General features: G+C 38.3%; 1 protein-coding gene across 15 annotated transcripts in view; it reads right to left on the reverse strand.

Annotated features, from left to right (window-relative positions):
- Positions 1-26048, reverse strand: part of STIL (STIL centriolar assembly protein) — a 77422-nt gene that overhangs the window by 21944 nt on the left and 29430 nt on the right. For 12 of the 15 annotated variants that reach the window (XM_045035798.1, XM_045035789.1, XM_045035796.1 and 9 more), the window contains 7 exons: positions 23373-23526; positions 20158-20267; positions 15820-15934; positions 12649-13587; positions 7162-7327; positions 3782-4013; positions 1279-1350 (listed from right to left, as the gene is read on the reverse strand). In XM_045035798.1, the coding sequence (XP_044891733.1) occupies positions 1279-1350; positions 3782-4013; positions 7162-7327; positions 12649-13587; positions 15820-15934; positions 20158-20267; positions 23373-23526 (1788 nt within the window). The remainder of the gene's footprint in view (positions 1-1278; positions 1351-3781; positions 4014-7161; positions 7328-12648; positions 13588-15819; positions 15935-20157; positions 20268-23372; positions 23527-26048) is intronic. The other 3 variants (XM_023258659.2, XM_045035800.1, XM_045035799.1) reach the window with 2 other exon arrangements.

Consider the following 26048-nt stretch of genomic DNA (forward strand, 5'->3'; position numbering starts at 1 on the left):
CACACACACACTCTCTCTCTCTCTCTCTCCCTCTCCCTCTCAAAAATAAATTAATATTAAAACAAATTTTGAAAAAGGAGGCTCCTGGGTGGCTCAGTCGGTTAAGTGTCTGGCTTCAGCTCGGGTCACAATCTTGTGGTTCATGGGTTTGAGCCCAACGTCAGGCTCCGTGCTGACAGCTCAGAGCCTGGAGCCTGCTTCAGATTCTGTGTCTCCTCCTCTCTCTGCCCCTCCCATGCTCATGCTCTGTCTCTCTCTGCCTCTAATAAATAAACGTTAAAAAAAAAAACAAAAAAAACCCCACAACAACACAAGCTCCAGGTGAGCCCGTTTCTCTCCCTCTCTCTCTCTCTGCCCCTTGCTCACTTTTGTCCTGTCTCCAAAACACAAAAATAAAAATAAAAAATAAAAGATGACTCTAATAATACAGCAAGTGGTATACCCAAAATGTTTTTTAAAATGTTCTCTTTATTTTTGAGAGGGTACGAGTGGGGGAGGGGGAGAGAGAGGGGGACAGAACATCCGAGGTGGGCTCTGCACTGACAGCACAGAGCCCGATGTGAGGGTCAAACTCACAAACCGAGAGATTACAACCTGAGCTGAAGATGGACGCGCCACTGACTGAGTCACTCAGGTGCCCCTGAAGTATAACTTCTAAAAGAAAAATAAGGATTGTTTCACATGAAAGCCTATAAATACCACTACTCTTCAGCGGCAAAAAGCTTTTAATTACCAACTTTCCTTCAAGGCAAATAAATTTATCCCTCATAGACTGCTTTAACATCAGAGAGATCCAGGAAGACATCGAAGGGGGACAGGGAACCCGGATGCCTAGGTGCCATGTATGAACACTTAGCAGTGGGAAGCACATCATGAATCAGACCACATGTTTGGGAAGAATCCTACAGAAGCACCAAAGCCACTATGGACAACAATGGAGACAGTATTTAATCCAAATCAATACATTATGCTGAACAAAGATCAGATTTATATCTAGCTATGTGTTGGAATCAATAGAGCTGATTAACTGCCCTGAAAAAGCAATTAACAGTCTATCAATTAACTGAGATATGTTTCAAAAGTTAAAAACCACATTGGATTGGAGATGTTTAAAGTTCTGACTTAGAAACTATTTCAGGGGGAAGACACCTATAATGCTAGAAAGAAGCCTGCAGTTTACAGAAGTCCAGAAGGAGAAATAAGGATAACCACAGTTCATTCCTTTGTTCTGTTTCTATAATTAGTCCAAATAAAATGTGGAACTATCTCGGGGCTCACCTTAAATTGCTCTTCCTATCACAGAACTCATATGAAGTAGGTAACATGGGGAACCATACACTAGGTCGAGTTCTAAAGACACAGAATATGGTAATCAGAATAATTAAAAATGTCAAATATTATCACAAGGCTTATAATTTAAAAAAATAATCAACTGTCTGCCCCACGCCATCCCACCACCAAATTCACCTCTTTTAACTGCTGGTGCATGTGGTGTGTTACACCTACATCATTCCTCTACTGTCAAGATGCACTCTATGTATTCTACACCTGATTCCTTCCGGCACTTCCACAAGTCCAAGTGCCTTCGCCTCCTCTGGCCTTGAGTATACTAACCGGTTTCCCTACTTCCATTCTAAACCCCTTTAGTTCATTTGACACAAAACAGCTATTTAAAAAATGAAAAATCAGGGGCGCCTGGGTGGCTCAGTCGGTTAAGCGTCCGACTTCGGCTCAGGTCATGATCTTGCAGTTTGTGGGTTCAAGTCCTGCATGGGGCTCTGTGCTGACAGCTCAGAGCCTGGAGCCTGCTTCAGATTCTGTGTCTCCCTCTCTCTCTCTGCCCCTCTCCTGCTCATGTTCTGTCCCTCTGTTTCTCAAAAATAAATAAATGGTAAAAAAAAAAAAAAAAAAAAAAATCAGATCACACTACTCTATTTATTGTCTAAAATACACCCAGGCTTTAATAAGCATAGAGTAAATTCAAAGCTCCTTTCTACATAATGCAAAGCCCCCACATAATTTGGTTCCTGCCTGTATCTCTGACCACAGTTCCTAAGCTCTCTCTCCCTCGGTCACCATATCTGCTGATGAGAGAAACAAAGGCAAGAGAAATGTAACATAAGTTAAATCTCTTTACAGCTTGCAGCCCCCTGATAGACACCTGAAACCTGCAGAGTGTGACCTTCCTCAAGCAACTCATGGCTGCCTTACTTCCTTAATGTTTTTGTGTTATTAAAGACTAAAAATAAGAGTAACCTTGTCTTAACAGTAGCTAGCCCCTCAAGGTCCTGAAAGCCTTGGTTTCAAATTCCTTAGAAACTACGCTATCCCTAACCCCACTAACTTAAAAGTATATAATCAGTCACTCCTCACAACCCCAGTGCAGCTCTTTCTGCCCACAGGTTCTGTCCTGCTGCTATAATTAAATCACCCCTTTGCACCAAAGAGGCCTCAAGAATTCTTTCTTAGCCATTTGCTCGAGAACCCCATCATAGCCACAACGGCTTTCCTAATTGTTTCTTGAACGGTCAAGCTCATGCATACCTCAAGGTCTACACTTGCTATTTCCTCCACCTGGAATACTCTTCAGGATGTTCTCATGGCTGGCTCCTTTTCATCATATTAGTCACTGTTCAGATGTTATCCCTCAGCGAAGGCTTCCTTCACCATGCCCTACTTAATATATCCCTCGCTCCCATGCCACCATCCCAGTCACACTCCACTTAATAACCCTGGTTCTTTTTTTCTTTTTAATGTTTATTTATTTATTTTGAGAGAGAGCGAGCGAGCATGTGCATGAGCAGGGGGAGGGGCAGAGAGAGAGGGGAGAGAGTATCCTAAGTAAGCTCTGCTCTGTCACCACAAAGACTGATGCAGGGCTTGATCTCATGAACTGTGAGATCATGACTTGAGCAGAAAACAGGAGTCAGATGCTCAACCAACTGAGCCACCCAGGCGCCTCCCTGGTTTATTCTCTGAAGAGAGTAGTATTCTCTGAAGAGCAGTAATCATTATATGACATTAAATTATGTGTTACTTATATGGTTATTGTTTGTCTCTTTTAAGTCATGAAAATTCCATTAAGTTAGCAGCTTTTCCTGACCTACTGCTCATCTCTAGGGCTTCGTTCTATGGCAGCACATATCAGAAGCTCAAAGATATTTGAATTTGTTTCTTAATTTCCTGAGGATCTTAAGTTACTTTGAAATCCTTGTTTAATAATAAAAAAAAATTCATAATGAAAAATTTCAAACACAAGAGAATAGTATAACAAACTATTATACACAGTTTTAAAAATTACCTACTTGCAACCAATCTTATTACAATTATCCCCTTAGCCATTTCATCTCCCACCAGATTATTTTGAAGTAAATCTCAGATAACATTTCATATATAAACACCCAGTCTGTATCTTACAAAAATAAATTCATAGATATATAAATTTTTGCAATATGCAGAATCTTTAAAAATTCACAAAATTCAGGGCCCATCTCCATCTGGGATCTAGCTATCAGAATCTACAGTGAGGCCTAGGCATATGTATTCCTGAAATTTTCTTCAGATATTCTGATTCAGCTAGACTGTAACACAACCAAAGATTGACATCTGGGAATGGTTCTAGAAGAGTCAGAATTGTCGATTACATAAGAACCATCTACGGAGAGTCACTACAGCTGAAAATACCATTTACAAAACAAAGTTTCTGAGTTAGAACACCAAAAGAATATTAGAATTTAAAAAGAAAAACGGGAGGATGAATACTGAATTGAAGACACCTTACTTGGATACAGAAAGTGGCTGATTAAATTCTTCTTCCGCAGCAATGTTGCTCTCTTCAAAGCTGGGAATATCAACTGCTTTTAATGAAGATGAACTACCTGGAGGACTTGTGACTCCATTATTAATATCAACAGAAAAATTCATGTCCTCACTGGAAATCTTTGTATCATCTTGCCTCAGCTGAGATTCAGGCTCTTGACCATCGCCTGCTGCATTCCAAAACAAGCTGGCACCTAGAGGTTGAATGATGAGCCAGATACTGAAACAAATATTTGACTATAAAAATAAACCTCTGACAAACCTCTAAAACTAACTATTATTTTAACACTATTACCTAGAAATGTCTTCAGATTATATTTTTTTCAGAAATGCCATAAAGACATTAGGTGAAAAGACAGAAAACTGGTGCACAAAGGTAAAGGGGACATTCTGGGCCCTCTCTTCAAGATGTGTGGCTCTCAAATGATGTGTTTTACATATTAAGGTTCTGAATATGATTTGGGGTGTATGTATGTGTACTGAAAACTGCTGTTATGAAAAACAAGGGAAAATAATATAAATACAAATTCCTAGGCTCTGTGATTTTTATCCTTAAACACGGTATTTATGAGACTACTCAGGGGCATATCAGGCAAGTATTAAGAATCAAATGTTTCCCAAACTTTATGGACCATTTGCACAATTATTTGTAGAACTATTTACATTTACTCTTATTGGCTTACTGTTTTTCTTTAAATCAACTCACTTTATTTTTACCTAGCTTCACCATTTCTGTGAAACCACAGATTTGATGTGCTGTATTTTTCCAATACTCATAAGAATAAATGTATCTACAAAATATAAAACATTCATCTTTAAACCATCCCAAATTATCTTTTGAATCTGAGTGGTATGCATTCCACAACTTGGGAAATACTGCTATGCATAATGACTTAAAGACATAGTTAAAATCAACAAGTACATCCAAGTCAAAATGGTTTCTACTTTGAGGGTCAACCTGGGTGATTAAAAAAAAATAAATTAATAAATGAATGATTTAATTTTGTATTCATGAAACATTAAAACCTGTCTTAAGAAAGGACAATTATAAAAAAGTTACATGAGTGCTGCTACTCTTCTGGAATATTTATCAATATACACCTTCAGGAAACTAAGTATCATTGTAGAAGAAACATGTTTCTAAAAGTCACTTATTCTAATGATAATTAATAACACATTTTTCTGCATATAAGTAATAACCACCCTAGATCATCCAAGCTGAATTACTGAATATGAATCTATGCAGTTTCAAAATAATTTCAGAATGTAAGTTTAAACATGTAAATGACTTCATTCAATGATCTTTTTATTCAGCACACATGATTCAGGCATCATGTTAACTAATGAGATACAATAGTGAATAAGGTAGTGTTTCAGATCCCCAAAGCTTACGGATGAGAAGCAACTGTAATATAGTAAATAGAGAGTTTTATAGGAGCAAACGTAGATGTTTGCTATCTATGTACGTTTGGTTGGCTCACGATACCCGCAGCTCCTTGTCCACCACCCCTCTACATTACACACACACACACTTTCTCTGGGGACTACCACCCCTGCAATTAACAGAGGTAGGACTCCAAAAGACATGTTCCTATTATGTGCTTCTCACCCCCCTTACCGCTGAACCAGGAATTAAACCCTAATCCAAACTAGGCCATTCAGGTTCTCTGCAATTTGAAACAAGACTGAAGACAGTAACCTGGTTTGTGTAACACATACCCTTTGGAGCTTTGGGTGAGCTGTGTTTTAAGATGCAAAGCAGTGAAGAAAGAATGAGTAAATCAGCCACGCACAATAGTTGAACAGTCCTAATGGTATTACAGTTTCCAGTTCTAGTTTTTTCCTGAAGTCCAGCCCCATTCTTGGCCTTGGTTTTCATGAAACATCCTCATATCCTTCCAGTAAATTCCCCTTCCTTGCTTAAATTATTTCAAAGAAATAATTTAGCCAAAGAATCTTGACTAATAATTTAGCCAAAGAATCTTGACTAATATTCAGTAATAATTGACTTACTGTACATGAGGTTCTTGCTCCCCTCCCTCCGTGCTCCCCTCCACGTGGATAGTTAACAAATGGGTTCAGAAATAGAATACAGAAATCTGCCTTCTTTCTTTTTTCTCTCTCCCAAATCTTTACTTTCCATCTCCATCTGCTCAAATCTCCATCTGCTACTTTTCCAAGGCTTAGGTCATCAGCCCACCTCCACTCTTCTGATGTTTGAGTATCACCATCTTCATTTCCAAAAGCAGCTCAAATGCAACAGATATTTACACTGAACTCATCCTCTCTTCCCTGCTTCCCTAGGTCACCTAGGCTGAAAATCCTGGGATAACTTTTATTTTCATCTTTAATAAACTTTCAATATTAGAATAGGTCTAGATTGATAGAGATGATAATACAGAGTTCCTGTACACTCTCCTCACCCAGTTTCCCCTGTGCCATCTTATGGCACACTTTTCAAAATCAAGAAACCAACGTTGGTGCATGACAAAAATCTCCAGATTTTCTTTGAATTTCACCAATTTTTCCACTAATGTCCTTTTTCTGTTCCAGGATCCAAACCAGGGTATTACACTGCAATTAGCAGGAGTACTTTTGAATCCTACACCTCCTCCAACTGCCACATCCAACTAGTTACCAAATCTTATTAACACCCTGCACAACTCTTTCTCTTCATTATTGTCACCATCACTCTATGTACTAACAGGCATCTTGCTAGATCTTGGGGACATTCTTGAAGACATTCTTAAAGATCTCAAAGGGTCTGGTGATGAGCAAACATGCAAGCAAACAAATATACATCATTTACATTATTAATTGATTTTTTAAAAAGACCTTCAATGATGCATACCAAATAAAGGAGACTTTCCTTTTTAAAAGATGTGATAAAGGCTCTCCATAAAATATTACAGTACTAGACAATTCAGAGCCTGTGTTTTCTCACTGTGCCCATACTATTTTCTCTACCCACCCTATTCTGCCATCTCTCAATTCCACCTACTAAAATCCTACATACCCTTCAAGGCCCAGAGTCAGTAACACCACATAGATGAAAAAAACTTTCCCTGATCCCTCAAACCACAGATGATTTTTCTTACAAGAATTGGGTCCAGCCTAGGAATGTATCAAATACTATGTATGATGTCATGTGGTTTCACATTTGTTTTCAAATACAGTTCTCTTTCATGAAGAGTAAAATTACACAAAGACTTAAACAAGTGATACTCTCATCACCCTGGTTTTGGTTCTATTTGTACCATGCACCAATTTCAACATCAAAATTTTAAAAGTAGATATGAAAAGCATTTTTAAAAATTCCTTCCAAATAAAAAAAACAATTACCTGTGCTCACAGCAATGCTCACACTTTTTCTCATGTGCAAGCCAGGAGAAGACTGTGCTTCCATGGAAACCAGCTCCATCTGTCTTGCTGCTTGTGCCGTGTTTTCAACAGAGGTTGTCTTAGGGGAACAGGGCTGCAGAGACTGTGCCTCCAATAAACGCTGAATCTGTATCAATTAACAACATATTTTAAACTGGCCATGGAAGTAATCACCAAATTGCAGTGGAGTTTAAAAATGAATTACAAAGTGTCCCAATTACAAATAGGTGGCTTTTAACTAGATTTTTTTCACATTTCAGTTAGATCATACCATAAAACTTATTCAATGCAGAAATCACTATCCTTCATTATTAAGACCCACTTAAGTGGGCTAAATGTAAATTTTATTTTATTTTACTATTTATTTATTTATTTATTTATTTATTTATTTATTTATTTATTTTAGTTTTTGAGAGTGAGTGTGAGCAAGCAGGGCAGGGGCAGAAGGAACAGGAGAGAATCTTAAGCAGGCCCCACTCCTAGCGAGGAGCCCAACATGGGGCTCGATCTCATGACCGTGAGGATCATGCCTTGACCCAAAATCAAGGGTTGGACACTCAACCAACCACTCAGGCACACTTTTATTATTTCTTTTAAAGTAAACTCCAGGCCCAATGTGGGGCTTAAACTTATAACCCCAAGATCAAGAGTTGCATGCTCTACTGACTGAGCCAGCCAGGTGTCCCATGGCTAAGCATAAATTTAAAAGTGAAACACAGGGGCACCTGGCTGGCTCAGTTGGAAGAGCATGTGTCTCTTGATCTCAGGGTTGTGAGTTCAAGCCCCATGCTGGGTGCAGAGATTACTTAAAAAAAAAATAAATAAATAAAATAAACCAAAAAAAGTAAAAACATGAAGGTATTTAGATTGACATTCATAACTTTAAACTTGTGTAAAAAAGCCTAAATGTTAACACTTCAAATAAATATTTCAAGAGTGCCTGGTTCGCTTAGTCAATTGAGGGTCCAGCTTCGGCTCAGGTCGTGATCTCGTGGTTCATGAGTTCAAGTCCTGCATCAGGCTCTGTGCTGACAGCTTGGAGCCTGGAACCTGCTTCGGATTCTGGGTCTCCCTCTCTCTCTGCCCCTCCCCCACTCTTTCACTATCTCAAAAATAAACATTTAAATAAATAAATAATAAAAATTTCATTCCTATTCCACCTACAAATCAAAAGTAAGATAACAGCTACACTTAACCAAATATTCAACATTTTTACACAAGGTTCTTCTTATAAAGGTTAACCAGAATAGCCCATGTTTGGCTGTGCTAAACTGGAATTATTAGGTTTTTTTAATGTTTATTTATTTTTGAGAGAGTGCAAGGGGGAAGAGGCAGAAAGAGAGGGGACAGAGGATCCAAAGTAGGCTGTGCACTGCCAACAGCAAGCCCAACGCGGGGCTCGAACCCACGAACTGCGAGACCACGACCTGAGCCAAAGTTGGAGGCTCAACAGACTGAGCCACTCAGGCACCTCACAACTGAAATTATTAATAACAGTAGTGAACACTTACTGTTCCCTGTTTACAAGATACTGTATGAAGAGTGTTTATGTACGATTAATACAACCATCCCATGAAGAATGTACTATTTTTTAAATAACATTTTTTTTTAAGTTTATTTATTTTGAGAGAGAGTGCTCACATGAGCAGGGGAAGGGCAGAGAGAAAAGGAAAAAGAGAATCCCAAGCAGGCTCCACACTGTCAGCACAGAACCCAACACAGGGCTCAAATTCTCGAACCATGAGATCATGACTTGAGCTGAAACCAAGAGTTGGACACTTAACTGACTGAGCCACCCAGGTGCCCCAAGAACGTACTACTATTTTAAGTTTACTTATTTTGAGAGAGACAAAGACAGCACAAGTGGGGGAGAGGCAGAGAGACAAGCCTGACATGGGGCTCAAACCCACAAAACTGTGAGATCACAACCTGGGCCGAAACCAAGAGTCGGATGCTTAACTGAGCCACCCATGCATCTCAAGAATGTGCTACTATTAAACACACTTTACAGATAAGAAAACTTGAGAAATTAAAAATAAAGTCACTTGCCCAGAACATGTAACTAATAAGTAGCAATGCTAAGGTTCAAACACCAAGTTTTCTTTACTCCTTTTAAAACTGAAATAGAATTCACATACCATTTAAAACTCATCCCTTTAAAGTATACAATTCAGTATTTTTTAGTAAAGCCACCACAAGTTTGCAACCATCATCACCATCTAATTCTAGAACATTTTCATCAATCCCCTGAAAAAACTCTGTAACCATTAGCAGTCACTCTCTATTGCCCATCCCTAGCCTCTGGCAACCACTAATTTACTTTCTGTCTCCACATATTTGCCTATTCTAAACATTTGATATAAATGAAACCACATAATATGTGGCCTTGTATTTTGCTTCTTTTACTTAGTATAACATTTTCAAAGTTCATCCATGTTGTTGTATCTACCAATACTTTGTGGCTGAATAATATTCTGTGTGTGGATATGTCACAGTGTGTTTATGCATTCATCAGTTGATGGGCATTGAGTTGCTTTCACTTTTAGCTATTATAATGTTACTGTGAACATTTGTATATAAGATTTTATGTGCTCATATTTTTTCATTTCTCTTGGGTATATACTTAGGAGTGGAAGAGCCTCACTTTTTTTAAACACTGTGATTTTCTACTTCCCTGTAAATTACACTAATGTGTTTAATTCGTCTCACTTATTTCAGCAAATTAACTTTACTAATATAAGAAAATATAAGTTATCCACAAATTATCAAGATAGGTAGAAATACAGCCTGCATTAATAATACAAAATAGCCTATGTACTTATAGTGGTTTGTAGCATGGACTTTGGTGTCATGATGTAAGTTTAAATCCTACTCTGCTACCTTTTAGATAAGCTATTTAACCACTATGAGCTTCAATATCACCTAAAGCTAAAGTAGTCGTAAGGATTAAGAGACAAATAAAATAGTTGTAACTTTTTGACTGCTGACTACAGTCAGGTCCTACACTAACCACTTGATACACCTACATACACACATACACACAAACTCATTTAACCATCAAATCTACATGTAATAGCAATCACTGCTCCCAATTCACAGATGAGAAGAGTGAGGTTTAGAGAAATCACACAAGAAACACTTGATAATAAAGCTATAGTGATTAACTAAATAGTACTGGTGCTGGAATAGACAGGCAAATCAATGGAGAATATGGTACAGAAATAGATACAAATACATGGTACTTCTATTATAAAAAAATATATCTCCAATCATTAACAAAAGATCCATTATTCAATAAATATATGAGGCCAGTTATCTGATTATTAAAAAGGGAAAAACCTCTTATCTCACATATCAAAATAAAGCAAAAAATATAATTCTGAAGGGGGAGAGAAGATGAAGAATATATTTTTTAAAATCTGGAAGAGAAAAGGGCTTTCTAAACATAATTAACACCCAAAAAGAAAATGATAAATCTAATTATATCTAAACTGGAATATTCTGTACAAACAAATGGTTAAAACACAAAACATTTAACACAAACTGTAAGAAATGCTTACCACATACATATGATAAAAAATCAATTTCCTCAATATACAATGAGCTCTTAAAAATTTAATTAGAAAAAAACCTAAAATGGGTAAATGACAGACTTTATACAAAGAAAAAATAGCCAATAAATAATAAAATGATCAATCTTGATTATAATAATATAGTGCAAATTAAAACAATTTCTACTTATGACTGATACTCATTTTTTATTTAAGAGAGAGCGTGCAAGCAGGGGAAAGGGGTGAAAAGAGAGAAAGAAAGAGAGAAAGGGAGAATCTCTAGCTGAAACATTTAGCTACATTAAAATTTCTGCCAAATATCTGTAAGGATTTATAAAAATCAAGCTTATATTCTACAATTTCAGAGAATTTACCTAGGTTTAAAAAACAGCAATACTACATTTTTCTCAAGTGTCTCATCTATACCATTTTTAAGCAGCATTTTTATTTATTTATATTTTATTTATTTTAAAAAGTTTACTTTGAGAGAGAGAGAGCACACGCACAAGCATGCAAGGGGGGGAAGGACAGAGAGAGAGAGAGAGAGAGAGAGAGAGAGAGAGAGAGAGAGAGAGAGAGAACACGAACCCCAAGCAGGCTCCACACTGCCAGAATGGAGCCCAACACAGGGCTTGGCCTCAGAAATGAAAGATCATGAACTGAGCCAAAATCCAGAGTCTTTTAACCAGCTCAGCCACCCAGACACCCCTATTTATATATTTATTTTTAAGTTTACTTATCTAAGTAATCTCTACACCCAATGTGGGGCATGAACTCATGACCATGAAGTCAAGAGTCCCATGCTCTTCTGACTGAGTTAGCCAGGTATCCTTAAGCAGAATTTTTTATATATCATTACCTTTTTTTATTTTTGCAAAATGCAAAACAACTTTATAAAACAAAGATGTTAAAAAATCATACATGCATATAATGCCGATTATACATATATTTGCACAGTTATAGGATGATGGAAGAAGTATAGAAGAATATATTTCAGGTTGTTTTCATTCATACTCATGGGAACGGGAAGGAAGATGGTAGGGGATTTGGGGTACGTATGTGGAAGAAAGGTGCCAGTAAGGAAAGGAAAAAAAAAAAAAACTGACTGAATGGTGTAGAATATAATTAAAAGACTAAAAACTGCCATAAATGCCTGAAGAAAGGAAGCATTTCATAATATAATGAATGAAATCCATCTAGTATAGATACATAGAAGATGTACCGGAACTACTCTTGAAAGGTACACTGGCTGAAACTTATTAAACATACTACAGGGTTGACAAGTTAGAGACGCATCAGAATCCATTATGCAGGCTTTATATCTAGTGGTATACCACGGTCTAGTAAATTACTTAGACTTTCTGTTAGAGCCAACAAATGAAAAGAAAAATGCAGTTATATTGCTGGTTAGGATACACACCAGGCAGAGAAGAAAGGCCTGCTTTCTATTCCTGGTTCTACTCCTAACTAGCAATGTGTCATTGGCTAAAGTATACTCTCTCTAATCCCTTTTGCATTTATCTGTAAAACAACAAGAACTAGAATCCACTTTCCAAGTTTCCTTCTAGTTCTGATATTCTACAATTTTTTTTAAATGTTTATTTTGAAAGACAGAGAGAGCAAGCAGGGGAGGGGCAAAGAGAGAGAAGAAAGAGAATTTCAAGCAGGCTCTGAGCCATCAGCACAGACCCCAATGGGGGGCTCTAAGTTAGTTACGAATCAGGAGACTGACCTGAGCAGAAATCAAGAGTCAGACACTCAACCAATGGAGCCACCTGGGCACCCCTGATATTCTACAGTTTTACTCCATAAAATGTAATTACTGAAGAATTGCCAGTTATTTTTAAGTAATCATATTAATACCAAGAACTTAGAAGAAGTAAGAAAGCTTGCAAACCTGTGCCTGAAGCAGTCTCAGCTGTCTGTCCTGTTCTGTGAGGAACCTATATGCATCTGGAGACAGTCCCATCATTCCATTATCTGGCCCGGTCTTGGGTGTGTGTGTGCACACTGCACAGGGCCGTGAGTTACATGCGTCCACGTGTGAAGGCAGTCTTGCCACAGGCGATGGTTCTACAGTGCTGTGGGGAGGGCAACCACCCGTGCTTCCCTGGGGTCTCAAGGCTATAGGACTACTTGAAGCACAGAATGCATTAGAGTACAGAACTGGACATCCACCTGGGTGAAATAACGAATGTTTGTGAAGGGCTTCAGACTGGAGGTCTTGAATGGACCCTACTGTATTCATTCCTTGCCAAGAATTTACTGGACTATACTGAATATGGCCATGATGCTGACAACAACTGCAGACATTTGTAGAATAGTAAGATGGTGGTGGTGGAGTAGGTATCTGAAGTTCCATTGGTCTTCCTGAATTACAGGATGAAAAAACAAAATTGTGTGGGTGGGACTGTGAGGCAAGAGAAGACTGCTTGGAATTACATGTGGAGGATCCTATAAGATATTCTTCTTTGTGTAAATTTGTATCAGGAGATGGCCCATTAAGACAAGATGGTTTACCACTGTTCCTGTTATGGGGGTTCCCTTTTTTACAGGTAGATGATTGTCTTACTTTGCCATGTCTTAAAGGAACAGTGCTCTGGGTTAACTGATTTGGTAACCCTCTCAAGGAAGGCTCTCCAGCTTTAGCTTCTAGGCTGTGTTCGTCATCGTAAAGCTGGGGTTGCAATGGATCCAAGTGTTCAGAGTGGTTAATCAACAAAGAAGGGTTTTCATTATTCACCATTTCCAATGGCTTAGGGAGAGGATTTGATTCTAAGAAATTGCCATCCAACACAAGCGAAAGTTCAGGAACTGATGGTTGGATCTTAGAAACCTATAAATGGGAAAGAAATGAAAGAGGGAAAGTATTTTTTAGGATGCCTCACTTTCTTCGCACTAATATTTTCCAAATTATATCCAGTTACTTATTAAAAAGTGTTTATTCTTTATTTAGACAGTTGACACATATTTTCTGGGCATCTTCTACGTGCCAGCACTAGGAATGTAACTGTGAGGAAAATAAACAAGGTCCCTGCCCTAACAAACTTACTTAACAATGGAATTCCTTTTATTGGAACACTGATTATTGTTGCTTAAATCACATAACACAATATGGGAAACTGTTTTATAATAGACTTTTTTTTACCCTCTCCCCATAAAAAAATTTATCGCTGGCAGAATGCTTTAATAGATCTAGTAGCAAATAATGTTTCTGTATCTTAGGTAATAAAAGATCTTTCAATAAATATTTCAGAATATTTTTCTACTAAGTAAAATTATTCACTGTTCTTCTTTTTATCAATACCAACTAGTAATTGGAAGAGCAGAAAAAAGTAAACAATACTCGCTGTGGTAAATTTGGTTATAATTTGATAGTAATTTTTAAAAATCTTTCCCATTCCTGGGGCACCTGGATGGCTGTTGGTTAAGTGTCCAACCCTCTCTCTTTTTTTTTAATGTTTGAATGTTTATTTATTTATTATTATTATTTTTTAATGATTTTTTTTTTAATGTTTATTTTTGAGACAGAGACAGAGCATGAACGGGGAAGGGCCAGAGAGAGGGAGACACAGAATCTGAAACAGGTTCCAGGCTCTGAGCTGTCAGCACAGAGCCCGACGTGGGGCTCGAACTCACAGACTGCGAGATCATGACCTGAGCCGAAGTCGGCCGCTTAACCGACTGAGCCACCCAGGCGCCCCTATTTATTATTCTTAAAATCATGTTCATTTATTTGTTCTTGAGAGAAAGAGACAGAGTGCACAAGGTGGAGAGGGTCAGAGAGAGAGGGAGACACAGAATGTGAAGCAGGCTCCAGGCTCCAACCTGTCAGTGCAGAGCCTGATGCGGGGCTCGAGCCCACAAACCATGAGATCATGATCCGAGCCAAAGTCAGATGTTTAACTGACTGAGCCACCCAGGCACCCCTAATGTTTATTTATTTTTTATAAAGAGAGGGAGGGAGAGAGAGAGAGAGACAGCGCACGCATGAGCAGGGGAGGGCAGGGAGAGAGGGAGACACAGAATCCAAAGCAGGCTCCAGGTTCTGAGCTGTCCACACAGAGTCCCACATGGGGCTTGAACTAACGAACCATGAGATCATAACCTGAGCCGAAGTCAGTGTCTTAACTGATTGAGCCCATCCCAGCGCTCCCGACTTTTTTCGCCTCAGGTCAAGATCACAGAGTTCATGGGATCCAGCCCTATGTCGGGCTCTGCACTGATAGTGCAGGGCCTGCTTGGGATTCTCTCTCTCCCTTTCTTTCTGTCCCTCACCTACTTTCTTCTAGTAAGTAATTAGTCCAATTAAGGCACAACAATTCTACAATCAAAAAATTATGACAGATTAGCAATCTCCAAAATCAAGTATCATGTTTTCTCAGATTTGGTTAATAAGAATCACTGTCAAGTTCTGGTGGTAGTACAGAATGTTGAGTCTACATGGGTTTTTTTTTTTTTTTAATAATTTTTTTTTTCAACGTTTTTATTTATTTTTGGGACAGAGAGAGACAGAGCATGAATGGGGGAGGGGCAGAGAGAGAGGGAGACACAGAATCGGAAACAGGCTCCAGGCTCTGAGCCATCAGCCCAGAGCCCGACGCGGGGCTCGAACTCACGGACCGCGAGATCGTGACCTGGCTGAAGTCGGACGCTTAACCGACTGCGCCACCCAGGCGCCCCTACATGGGTTTTTTAAAAGCACCAGGTTCTGAAACCAAACCTCCTGAACTACTAGCTTTACTGAATTCCAATTTTACTACTTACTAGTTGTTTAATACTGGGCAGGTACTTAACCAATCTGTGCCTCAGTATTCTCTGGAAGTAGTAATAAAAAGTACTTATTACAATATGTACACACATATGTATATATATTGCATACAATAATTACATATACTTGTGAGAAATATCTGTATCTATATATATAGATATAGCCACATTGATATATAGCTAGATACATCTTAGAATAAAAATTAAATAAGTTTCAGGTAATATTATTGAATGCTTTAACATTAAGAGATTTTCGGTTTCTAAACAATAGGTGGGTTCTTTATAAGATCAGTGATACCTTCTGACTCACAGGATGAGGACTAGGAATTGGTCTTGGAGAAAAATCTTCATCTTCAACACCAGAGTCATGATCATTTATTGGCATTTTCCCTGGAGATAACTTTTGGGAAGACCTAAAAAATAGAAGGGAATAAAGAAAAGTCTTCAGTAATCTTATTTGTTCATTTGTTCTTTCTTTTTGAAAGTGAATAAAGTCCTTTAATAAACCAGAGTAGTATCTGGATCATTTAATTTGGTATTTGACAACCACAAATTATTTTTTTTTGGGCCAGTGTTAGCTGCCTAGGAAAGCTGGTGCAGTCAGATTCATGCTTAATAAACTACCTCTCTTTGCCTGATTGCGGGAAGTTTACAAAATATCAAGGGCACCTGGGTGGCTCAGTCAGTTACACATCCGTCTTCAGCTCAGGTCAGGTCATAATCCTACAGTTCGTGGGTTTGAGCCCTGCGTCAGGCTCTGTGCGGACAGCTCAGAGCCTGGAGCTGGATTCTGCTTTGGATTCTGTGTCTCCCTCTCTCTCTGCCCCTCCCCTGCTGGCACTCTGTCTCTCTCAAAAATAAATAAACATTAAAAAATTTTTAAAAATATATATGTATCAACAGTTACTGAGCACCTTCCGATTAACACTTTGAGGAATGTAGTTATAAATAAGGCATAGGGCTTGCCATAGCAAAACTTTAGGGGCGCCTGGGTGGCTCAATTGGTTGAGCATCTGATTCTTGGTTTTGATTCAGGTCATGATCTCAGGGTCGTGGGACTGAGCCCCTTGTCAGGCTCGGTGCTGAGTGTGGCACCTGCTTGAAATTCTTTGTCCTTCTCCTGTGCACGTGTGCACAGTCTCTCTCTCAAATTAAAAAAAGAATTATAATCTGGTGACAGAGCTATACATTCACTGCATTAAACACTGTGTTAAAAAGGGAACTTAAGAGAGAACTACTACACCTTCCTGTGCACTGATAGCTGTGATGGGAGAGCTTGGAGACATTAACTGAGGTGCCTCCTCCTACTGAGTCAGTTGTAGTCATTGGGTCACAGCCGCCTGCTCCAATAGAACACAGACACAATTTTGAGTACTGAGTTTCAAAAGCCAAAATTAGAGTTTAAAATAAAATTTGGAAGACTATATGCATCAGATTTTTTTGCATCCTAGATAAAGTCTCAATAGGATGAGTTCAGGGAAGAGAAAAGCCAGAAGGAAGCTAAAAGAGCATAGACATTGATGGAATCCCTAGAAAGTGTCCTACATCCTGTCTCTCTGGTCAGGGAGCACAAAGAAGCCCCCAGGTAGGAGGTGTGACAGCAGAAGAGACCTTTGCCTAAACCCTGGTGGTCTGGAGAAGCAAACACAGAGTTCTTTCTGCACCAAGGTGCTGCAATGAAACAATCCGAATGTCTGCATGGTGTGTTTAAGCAGCAGGGTCTGCACTCAGTCCCATAAAGTTCTCCCCCTACACCCAAGAATGACATGGAGAATATTATTATATCCCCTGTGCCTCAGGGTAGCACAGACATGACAGAGAACCAACGACCTGACTAGAGTAAGGAGGTCACAGCAGAAGCCTGCACAAACCTACTGCCAAAGACCAGACGCAAATGAAAACATCTCAGCAGATGGCAGCTTGGATGGATGATAATCATGTCACCCCAGGACACTACTACTGGCACAGCATTAATTCCTCCAAATTGCATATAACCTCAGAGGAAAGAAGACAAACAGAACTTGAATTACTGAAATTTGGTTTCTATAACCAATTGGGTGGTCAAATTAGAAATTAAGTTCAATTACTTTTAAAAAGAAAAAAGTTAACACTTTTTGAACACCTGAGTTTGTGGCAAGGAATTAATATTTGCTACATATTTACTTGTGGTAACACAAACATGTAAATACACATAAAATTTCTGACATTCAGCAATAAAATCCATTTCTGAGCTTTTGTAGGACCCAAGGCAAAAAGAAAAAACTTTATGTTGTATAACTATAACATCAGTTCTTTAGGTGAGATGAACATTTTCCTAAAATCTAAAAATGATCATTCCTAAAGCTCTGATCAGAGTTGAAAACTGGCCAAATTTTCAAAAACAATGTTAAAGAAAGTGGGGCACTGGGGTGGCTCAGTCTGTTAAGTGTCCGACTTCAGCTCCAGTCACGATCTCATGGTTTGTGAATTTGAGCCCCGCATGGGGCTCTGCTCCGACAGCTCAGACCCTGAAGCCTGCTTCAGATTCTGTCTCCCCTTCTCTGTGTGTCCCTCCCCCACTTATGCTCTCAATCTCTCTTTCAAAAGTAAGTAAATAACTTTAAGAAAAAAATGAAGAAAAAAAAAGAAATAAGTGTCTCCTAAATTTGGCTTTTTCTTCCATAAATAATCCATAAAATCTTGAATAAAGACTTCAACAGACAGTGATGGTATTCCTGAAAACCTGTAGGAACATAGGTTTCCGGTGATCTAAACTATTCCCAGGATAAGTTAAAATGCCCAAAGACGGAGAGAGCACACCTCGGGTATCTATCTAATCTTCAAAACCTGTAACTATGTTTACTGCACTTGGGAAAAGGAAGTTTGCAGATGTGATTAAGTTAAGATCTTGAGATACGGAGATTATCCTAGATTACCCAGGTAGGCTCAATGTAATCACAAGGGCCCTTATACAATGGAGGCAAATGGGTCAGAGTCAGAGAAGAAGATGTGAGGATAGAAGAAGTCAGACAGAGATCTGAAGATGCTATACTGCTAACTTTGAAGACAGAGTAAGGGGCCACCAGACAAGTGATGCACATGGCCTCTAGAAGGTGCAAAAGGGAATAAGATGGATTCTCTACTAAAGCTTCCAGAAGGAATGCAGCCCTCTCACCACTTTGACTTTAGCCTCAAAGACCATTTCAGACTTCTGACCTTCCAAACTGGAAAATAATAAATTTCTTACAGCAGCAACCAGAAACTAATACAGATTCAGTCATAATTCCCATTTTACAGATGGAATAATGATGTATAGAACCAGGACTTGAATGCAAATGTCTTATACCATAAACTGAGCTCACAACTATTATGTTGTGACCTCTATAAATAATTGGTATAGTTGGCATTTATTTTAAAATCATATCATAGTTAATTTCCACCTACAGAATCAAGTGATAAATGAATCCTATAAAAAAAATCAAGCCATTTTCTCAATCACTGCAATAACCTATAATGAACCTTACACCTCCTGTTTTGCATGCAAGATACTAAACAGTATTATAAAGGGACCCAAAGACAGGTTAAGGTTATATTCAAAACGTTGAGAAAAGGACAAATTAACCACTAGGGCAAGTTAAAATAACATTTGTAGGAGTATCTGGCTGGCTCAGTCAGTAGAGCATGTGACTCCAGTAATATGGAGAACATTCAACACTTCCATCACTGGACTATAAATTTCACGAGGGAAGAAATCAAGTCTGTATCTGTTTTTAATACCACCATATCTCTAGTCTTTAGCACATTACCTGGCATACAGGAGAATACATAAGAAAGCTGGGATAGGGATATGAAGGGTTAATTTTACGTGTCAACTTGGCTAGGCCACAATAACCAGATATTTGGTCAATCGTTATTATAGATGTTTGTGTGAAGTTACTTTTAGACGAGATTAACATTAAAGTCAGTAGACTCCAAGTAAAGCAAATGATCCTCCAAAATGTAGACAGGCCTCATCCAGTCAGCTGATGGCTTTAATAGAACAAAGAACGACCCCCTGCAAGAAGAGGGAATTCTGCTGGCAGATTTGGACTCTAAATGCAACTCTTCTCAGCCTCCACAACTGCAGGAACCAATTCCATAAAACAAAGCTTTCTCTCTCTCTCTCCCTCCCTCTCTCTCTCTCTCTCCATCCTGTTGGTTTTGTTTTTCTGGAGAACCCTAATACAATGGAGTATCTTTTTTTTTTACCAGGACAAGTATATACTGACCCCAAAAATCACAGCCAGTATTCACTTAATACTCCCCAAGAGCATTTTCTTTTTTAGGTAGAGAAGTTTTTTTTTACCACAGTTTCTCGGATAGACCCAAGTTTAAAACTACAAGTCAGAGAAGAACAAACAGAAGGCAAACTAAACAAAAACAGGAGCTTCTTCCTAAGCAAGATAATTTCTTGATACTTCCTGCCCCTATGTAATAAAGCAACTCAAATGACAACTACATTAAAGTTGTCACTTCATCCGAGTATGAAGTAATGCATGGACATCTTATGATATAAGATAATACAATCAGTTTCATCAGATTAGGGAGTTACTTTCATTACTCATTAAAGCTAATGAATATAATAAAAAAAAGTACACATGAAAATAGTATCTTTTACCTTTTAATTGAAAGATTCTTGGAAACTTTGTTGAAAAACTCTGTTTCTGCATTTTGGCTTTCAGCAGTCAGTTCAAAATGGATTGACTTTTTATCAGAAGGTTCAACATTCTGAAATAAAGAAGGGCATACTTGGAGAGCTGACTTAAATAGAAAAAACAGAGAATTCTATTTAGATGAAAAGTAGCTCTGAGGGGCACCTGGGTGGCTGTCGGCTAAGCCTCTGACTTGATTTCAGCTCAGGTCATGGTTCGTGGGTTCAAGCCCTGAGTCAGGCTCTGTGCTGATGGCACAGAGCCTGCTTGGGATTCTCTCTCTCTCTTTCTCTCTGCACCTCCCCCACTCCTACTCTTATGCTCACTCGCTCTCTCAAAATGAATGAATGAATGAATGAAAAGTAGCTCTGAAACAACGGGAAGTAGGAGACTTATTTCTATTACTGTAACCTTTTTAAAAAAATTGTTTTTAAAATTGAGATATAACGGACACGTCACATTAGTTTCAGGCATACAACATAATGATTTGATATTTGTATATACTGCAAAATGCTCACAATAAGTCTAGTTAACATCCATTACCGTACAAAATTATAATTCTTTTTCCTTGTGCTGAGAACTTTCTTTTTTTTAAGTGTTTATTTTTGAAAGAGAGAGAAAGAGAGTGTGTGCAAGGGGCAGAGAGGGAGACAAAGGATCTGAAGCAGGCTCTGTGCTGACAGCACAGAGTCTAGTGCAGGGTTCAAACTCACAAACTGTGAGATCATGACCTGAGCCAAAGTCGGACGCTTAACCAACTGAGCCACCCAGGTGTCCTGCTTTTGCTGAGAACTTTTAAGATCTACTGTCTTAGCAACTTTCAAATACATATTATTAAATATAGTCAACATGCTGTATGTTAGATCCTCATGTCTTATTTTAGAACTGAAAGTTTGTACCTTTTTTTTTTTAATTTTTTTTTAACGTTTTTTTAATTTATTTTTGAGACAGAGAGAGAGACAGAGCATGAACAGGGGAGGGCAGAGAGAGAGGGAGACATAGAATCTGAAACAGGCTCCAGGCTCTGAGCAGTCAGCACAGAGCCCAACGCAGGGCTCGAACTCACGGACCGTGAGATCATGACCTGAGCCAAAGCCGGATGCTTAACTGACAAGCCACCCAGGCACCCCGAAAGTTTGTACCTTTTGACTCCCTTCACCCATTATGCCCACCCCAAACCACACTGCAACAATATGTTTTTCGTATCTATGAGTACAGTTTGATCATTTTTTTTCACTTAGCATAATACCATGTTGTCACAAGTGACAGTATTTCTTTTTTATGGCTGAATAACATTCCACCGTGTGTGTGTGTGTGTGTGTGTGTGTGTGTGTGTGTGTGTGTGCGCATACACACATTTTCTTTATCCATTCATCCATCAATGGATACGATACTTAGGTTGCTTCCATGTCTTGGCTACTATAAAACAGTATTGCACTGAATATGGGGGTGCAAATACCTTTTCAAGTTTGTGTTTTCATTTCCTTTGGATAAATATCCAGAAGTGTAATTCCTTAAACATGTTAGTTCTATTTTTATGTAACCTTTTTAAATTGTCCATTTCCCTGCTACATAAATGAAAGCGAGAACATAATTACCTGTATTATGTAACTTACTCAATAATCAGGGACTCAGTGAAAATAATAACTGGACTGAGGATATAACATAAAGAATGAGTAAATGATATATGTCTCTAAAATGGAAGTAAATTATTAGACCTCACTTAAAATAATTATATTTATAATTAAAATACAAAAACTTGATTCATGAACTGATAGCCTATAAATGAAATTAAAGAAGGCACAAAGGGTGCCTGGGTGACTCAGTCAGTTAAGCATCTGACTCTTGATTTTGGCTCAGGTCATGATCTCATGGTTCGTGGGTTCTGCACTGACAGCAGAGAGCCTGCTTGGATTCTCTGTCTCCTCCTCTCTAACCCTCCCTCTCTCAAAAATAAATAAATAAACATTTAAAAAAATAAATAAGGCACAAAATAATATCAGAGCGAAAACACATGATTAAATATATTCAATATTTTTGTAATAAAATACAGAATTAAAAAAAAAAGTTTTATTTAAGTAATCTCTACATCCAACATGGGGCTTGAACTCACAACCCCAAGATCAAGAGTTGCATGCTCTTCTGACTAAGCCAGACAGGTGCTCCCAGAATTTTTTTTATTATTGGTTTGATCTAGGACGATCAATCATTTTACTGAAAAGTAGTCTTTGAATGTTTTTACATCATGACACTTATGGTTTCAAAGATCTACTTTTTCTGTGACCATCACCTAGATGTATTTTTATGTGTTTTATGAGCTATAGCAACAATCTATTCTGATTCCTAGGATTATATATAAACACTGACTTTCTTTAATTTTAGAGACAGAGAGAGGAAGACAGAAAGCGACAGCACACAAGTCAGGGAGAGGGGCAGAGGGAGGGGGAGAGAGAATCTTAAGCAGGATCCGTAATCCGTGCAGAGCCCAGTGTGGGGGTCAATCCCATGACCCTGGGATCATGACCTGAGCTGAAACCAAGAGTTGGATGCTCAAATGACTGAGCTACTCAGGTGCCCCTAAACACTGACTTTCAAATGTGAGAAACCATTTGTTATATCTACACATTTAAAAAATAACAGGGCACACAAAATGCAAAGATCACAAACTAACTCTCAATATCATAAAATGATATATAAATTTCTTGATACTCTTCAAAGGTTTCAGAAAAAATTGGGTAAGTTATTCTGCGGAAAAGCTCTGATCCTGTATTACAGTTTGGTTCTGGAGACATGGTCTAAAATTTATAAAACGATATTAACCATAAATGAAGTTAATATTTAATAAGAATAATTATAAACAAAGCCTAATAGTCTGAGTTACTATTTATTTTAAAGGGTAAAAATCATTGGGTTTAAACTGCCAACAGGCAACCCTAACTAGTGATTACATGTTAGGAATCAGGGGCACCCGGGTGGCTCAGTTGGTTAAGTGTCCGACTCTTGGTTTCAGTTCAGGTCATGAACTCACGGTTCGTGCGATTGAGCCCCGTGTCAGGCTCCGCATTTACAGCACAGAGCCTGCTTGGGATTCTCTCTCTCTCTGCCCTTTCCCCGCTTGCTGTTTCTCACTGTCTCAAAAAAAAAAAAAAAAAAAAAAGTGCTAGGTAATCAAATCACTTACTTTGAAAAGATGTAATGTTTCCTTGCTGGTTAGTAGCTGGAACTGAAGGTCAGATGATGACCTGCCATCACAGGAGAGGCATTCATAAAACTCAGGATCCTTATGTGTCACAGAATAGAGAACTATAATGAAATTTCCAGATTCTGAAAAAACCCTGGACAAAAAAATGCCATTAAATTAAAATTTACTGAGGATAACGAAAGTACACTTTTAAGAACTCCTACAAGAGTCTCTCAACCTAATTAATAAACTACTTAAACAGTCCAATTTTGGGAAGAAAACTGGGGAGCAAATTTATGCTTACTTTTTTAGTGTTACTGACTTTTAATTTTTAAAATACACTTTATTATAAAGTACATATTCCTTGTAAAAACTTTAAGCAAAATAGGGATATATAAAATAGAAAACCAATTCACTTTATGGTTTAATGTACATAATTTTCTCCCAGGCATGCAAAAACATCTTATACAATCTAACAAAAATAGACCATACCATACATACTACAGTTGACCCTTGAACATAGGTTTGAACTGCACAGACCCACTTAAATATGAATTTTTGCCAATATAGCACAGTACTATAAATGTATTTACTCTTATGATTTTCTTAAGAACTTTCCTCCAGATTGCTGTATTGAAAAATACTTGTAATACTGTCAGAACACGTAAAGTATATATACATAGAACACAAAAAAATACGTGATAACTAACTAGGTTATCTATAAAGCTTCTGGTCAACGGTGAGCTAGCTATTAGTATAAGTTTCTGGGGAATCAAGTTTTATGCAGTTTTTTGTTGTTGTTGTTTTTAAGTAGGCTTCACACCCAGCACAGAGCCCAATGCAGGGCTTGAACTCACGACCCTGAGATCAAGACCTAAGCTGAGATCAAAAGTCAGAGGCTTAACCAACTAAGCCGCCTAGGTGCCCCCAGTTTTGTTTTTTTGTTTTTTTGTTTTCTTTTTTTAAATAAACTCTACACCTAATGTGGGGCTTGAACTTATGACCCAGAAATCAAGAGTCACATGCTCTACTGACTGAGCCAGCCAGGCGCCCCTATATGCAGATCTTTGAACCTGCATTGTTCAAAGGTCAATTGTATTCGCAATTGCTATTTTTAAAACTTTTTTTTTTAGTGTTTATTTATTTTTGAGAGACAGAGCACAAGTGGGGGAGGGACAGAGAGAGAGGCACAGAACCTGAAGCAGGCTCCAGGCTCTGAGCTGTCAGCACAGAACCTGACAGAGTGCTCGAACCTGTGAACCACGAGATCGTGACCTGAGCCGAAGTCAGTCACTTAACAGACTGAGCCACCCAGGCACCCCTGCAATTGCTATTTTTTTATTTGACTATCTTGGATTTCTTCCCATGTCACTATTCTATATTATACCTCAGACCTCTTTATTCTTTTTTAGTGACTAGCCAGTATTACAATTTATAGTTGTATCATTTTTAACTTCTAAGTGGATATTTTAATTATTTAAATATTTCATGATTATAAACACTTGATAAAAAACATTCATTTTATTATTCACTCTATGACTCAACAAAAATATTTATGAAGTCATCATGAATCCTTAAAACCAGTGCAGATAGCCCCTTTTTTCAAAAGTTCACATTAGGCCACTTCACTTTTATAGGAGACAACATTAGGAGAACCTGTTTTCACTAACCAAAAGAAATCTGAAGATTTTTGCTCTCACAATACAAAGGCAGAACCGAAAATAACGTGCAGCATCTGTTTTGCATGAGCCGTTACAGAGACAGCACACACTGCATGAGAGGGGCCCCACCAGGCTCCTTCCCCAGGAACCACACTCAGTAGCTCAGTATCGAGCAGTCATAGCTTTGAACTCTGTGAGTACTGTGTTTTATCTCAATTTATTTTGTGCATCCATTAGCAAGACATGACCTAAGGTGTCAGAAAAGCCAGAGAGGTTATTTATTTTCTAGGTCTGGGAACACTCAAAAATTTTCCCATATATATTAATGGTAATCTTTGCTTTACATCATTTCAACTTAAGCAAGGTTTCATAGAACGCTCTGCTCTTTCAAATGGTGGGGGGTGGGAGGGCGGGAATGGGATGACAGCCTATAGTTAAAAATACTTTTAGAAAATAATAAACGAATAAAAACACTTTTAAGTAGTTGTCTCTCCTTGGTAAAACACTGAATGAAAAATAAGTGGGGATACATTACACCCTTAATTTAAAAACAAGAAGTGAGTGCTGTAGAGGCAGAATGTGTACTCTCCTCAATTCCTCTCTCTTGGGTCCGACAAGACCACTGTTCAGAATGTTGTAAAGTACCAACCTAAGCTATGCTAAGCAGTGCTAACTCTTCCCTGGTTCAAAGGGCTGGCAGAAATTAAGGAGTTCAGGTATCAAAGAAATTGCCTGGGGCGCCTGGGTGGCTCAGATGGTTAAGCACCTGACTCTTGGACCCTTGATTTCAGCTCAGGTCATGATCTCATGATTTGGGAGTTCAAGCCCCGTGTTGGGCTTTGCACCGTGTCAGCTTGGAGCCTGCTTGGAATTCTCTCTCCCTCTCTCTCTACCCCTACCCCACTCATGCTCTCTCTCTTTCTCTCTCAAAATAAAGAAATAAAATATTTTTAAAAGTATATTATAGCTACTCAAGGTAGACACAAACCGACCTGGAAATTTTTAATAGACGAGA

Source organism: Felis catus, chromosome C1 (assembly GCF_018350175.1).
Source record: "Felis catus isolate Fca126 chromosome C1, F.catus_Fca126_mat1.0, whole genome shotgun sequence".
NCBI classification, from domain to species: domain Eukaryota; kingdom Metazoa; phylum Chordata; class Mammalia; order Carnivora; family Felidae; genus Felis; species Felis catus.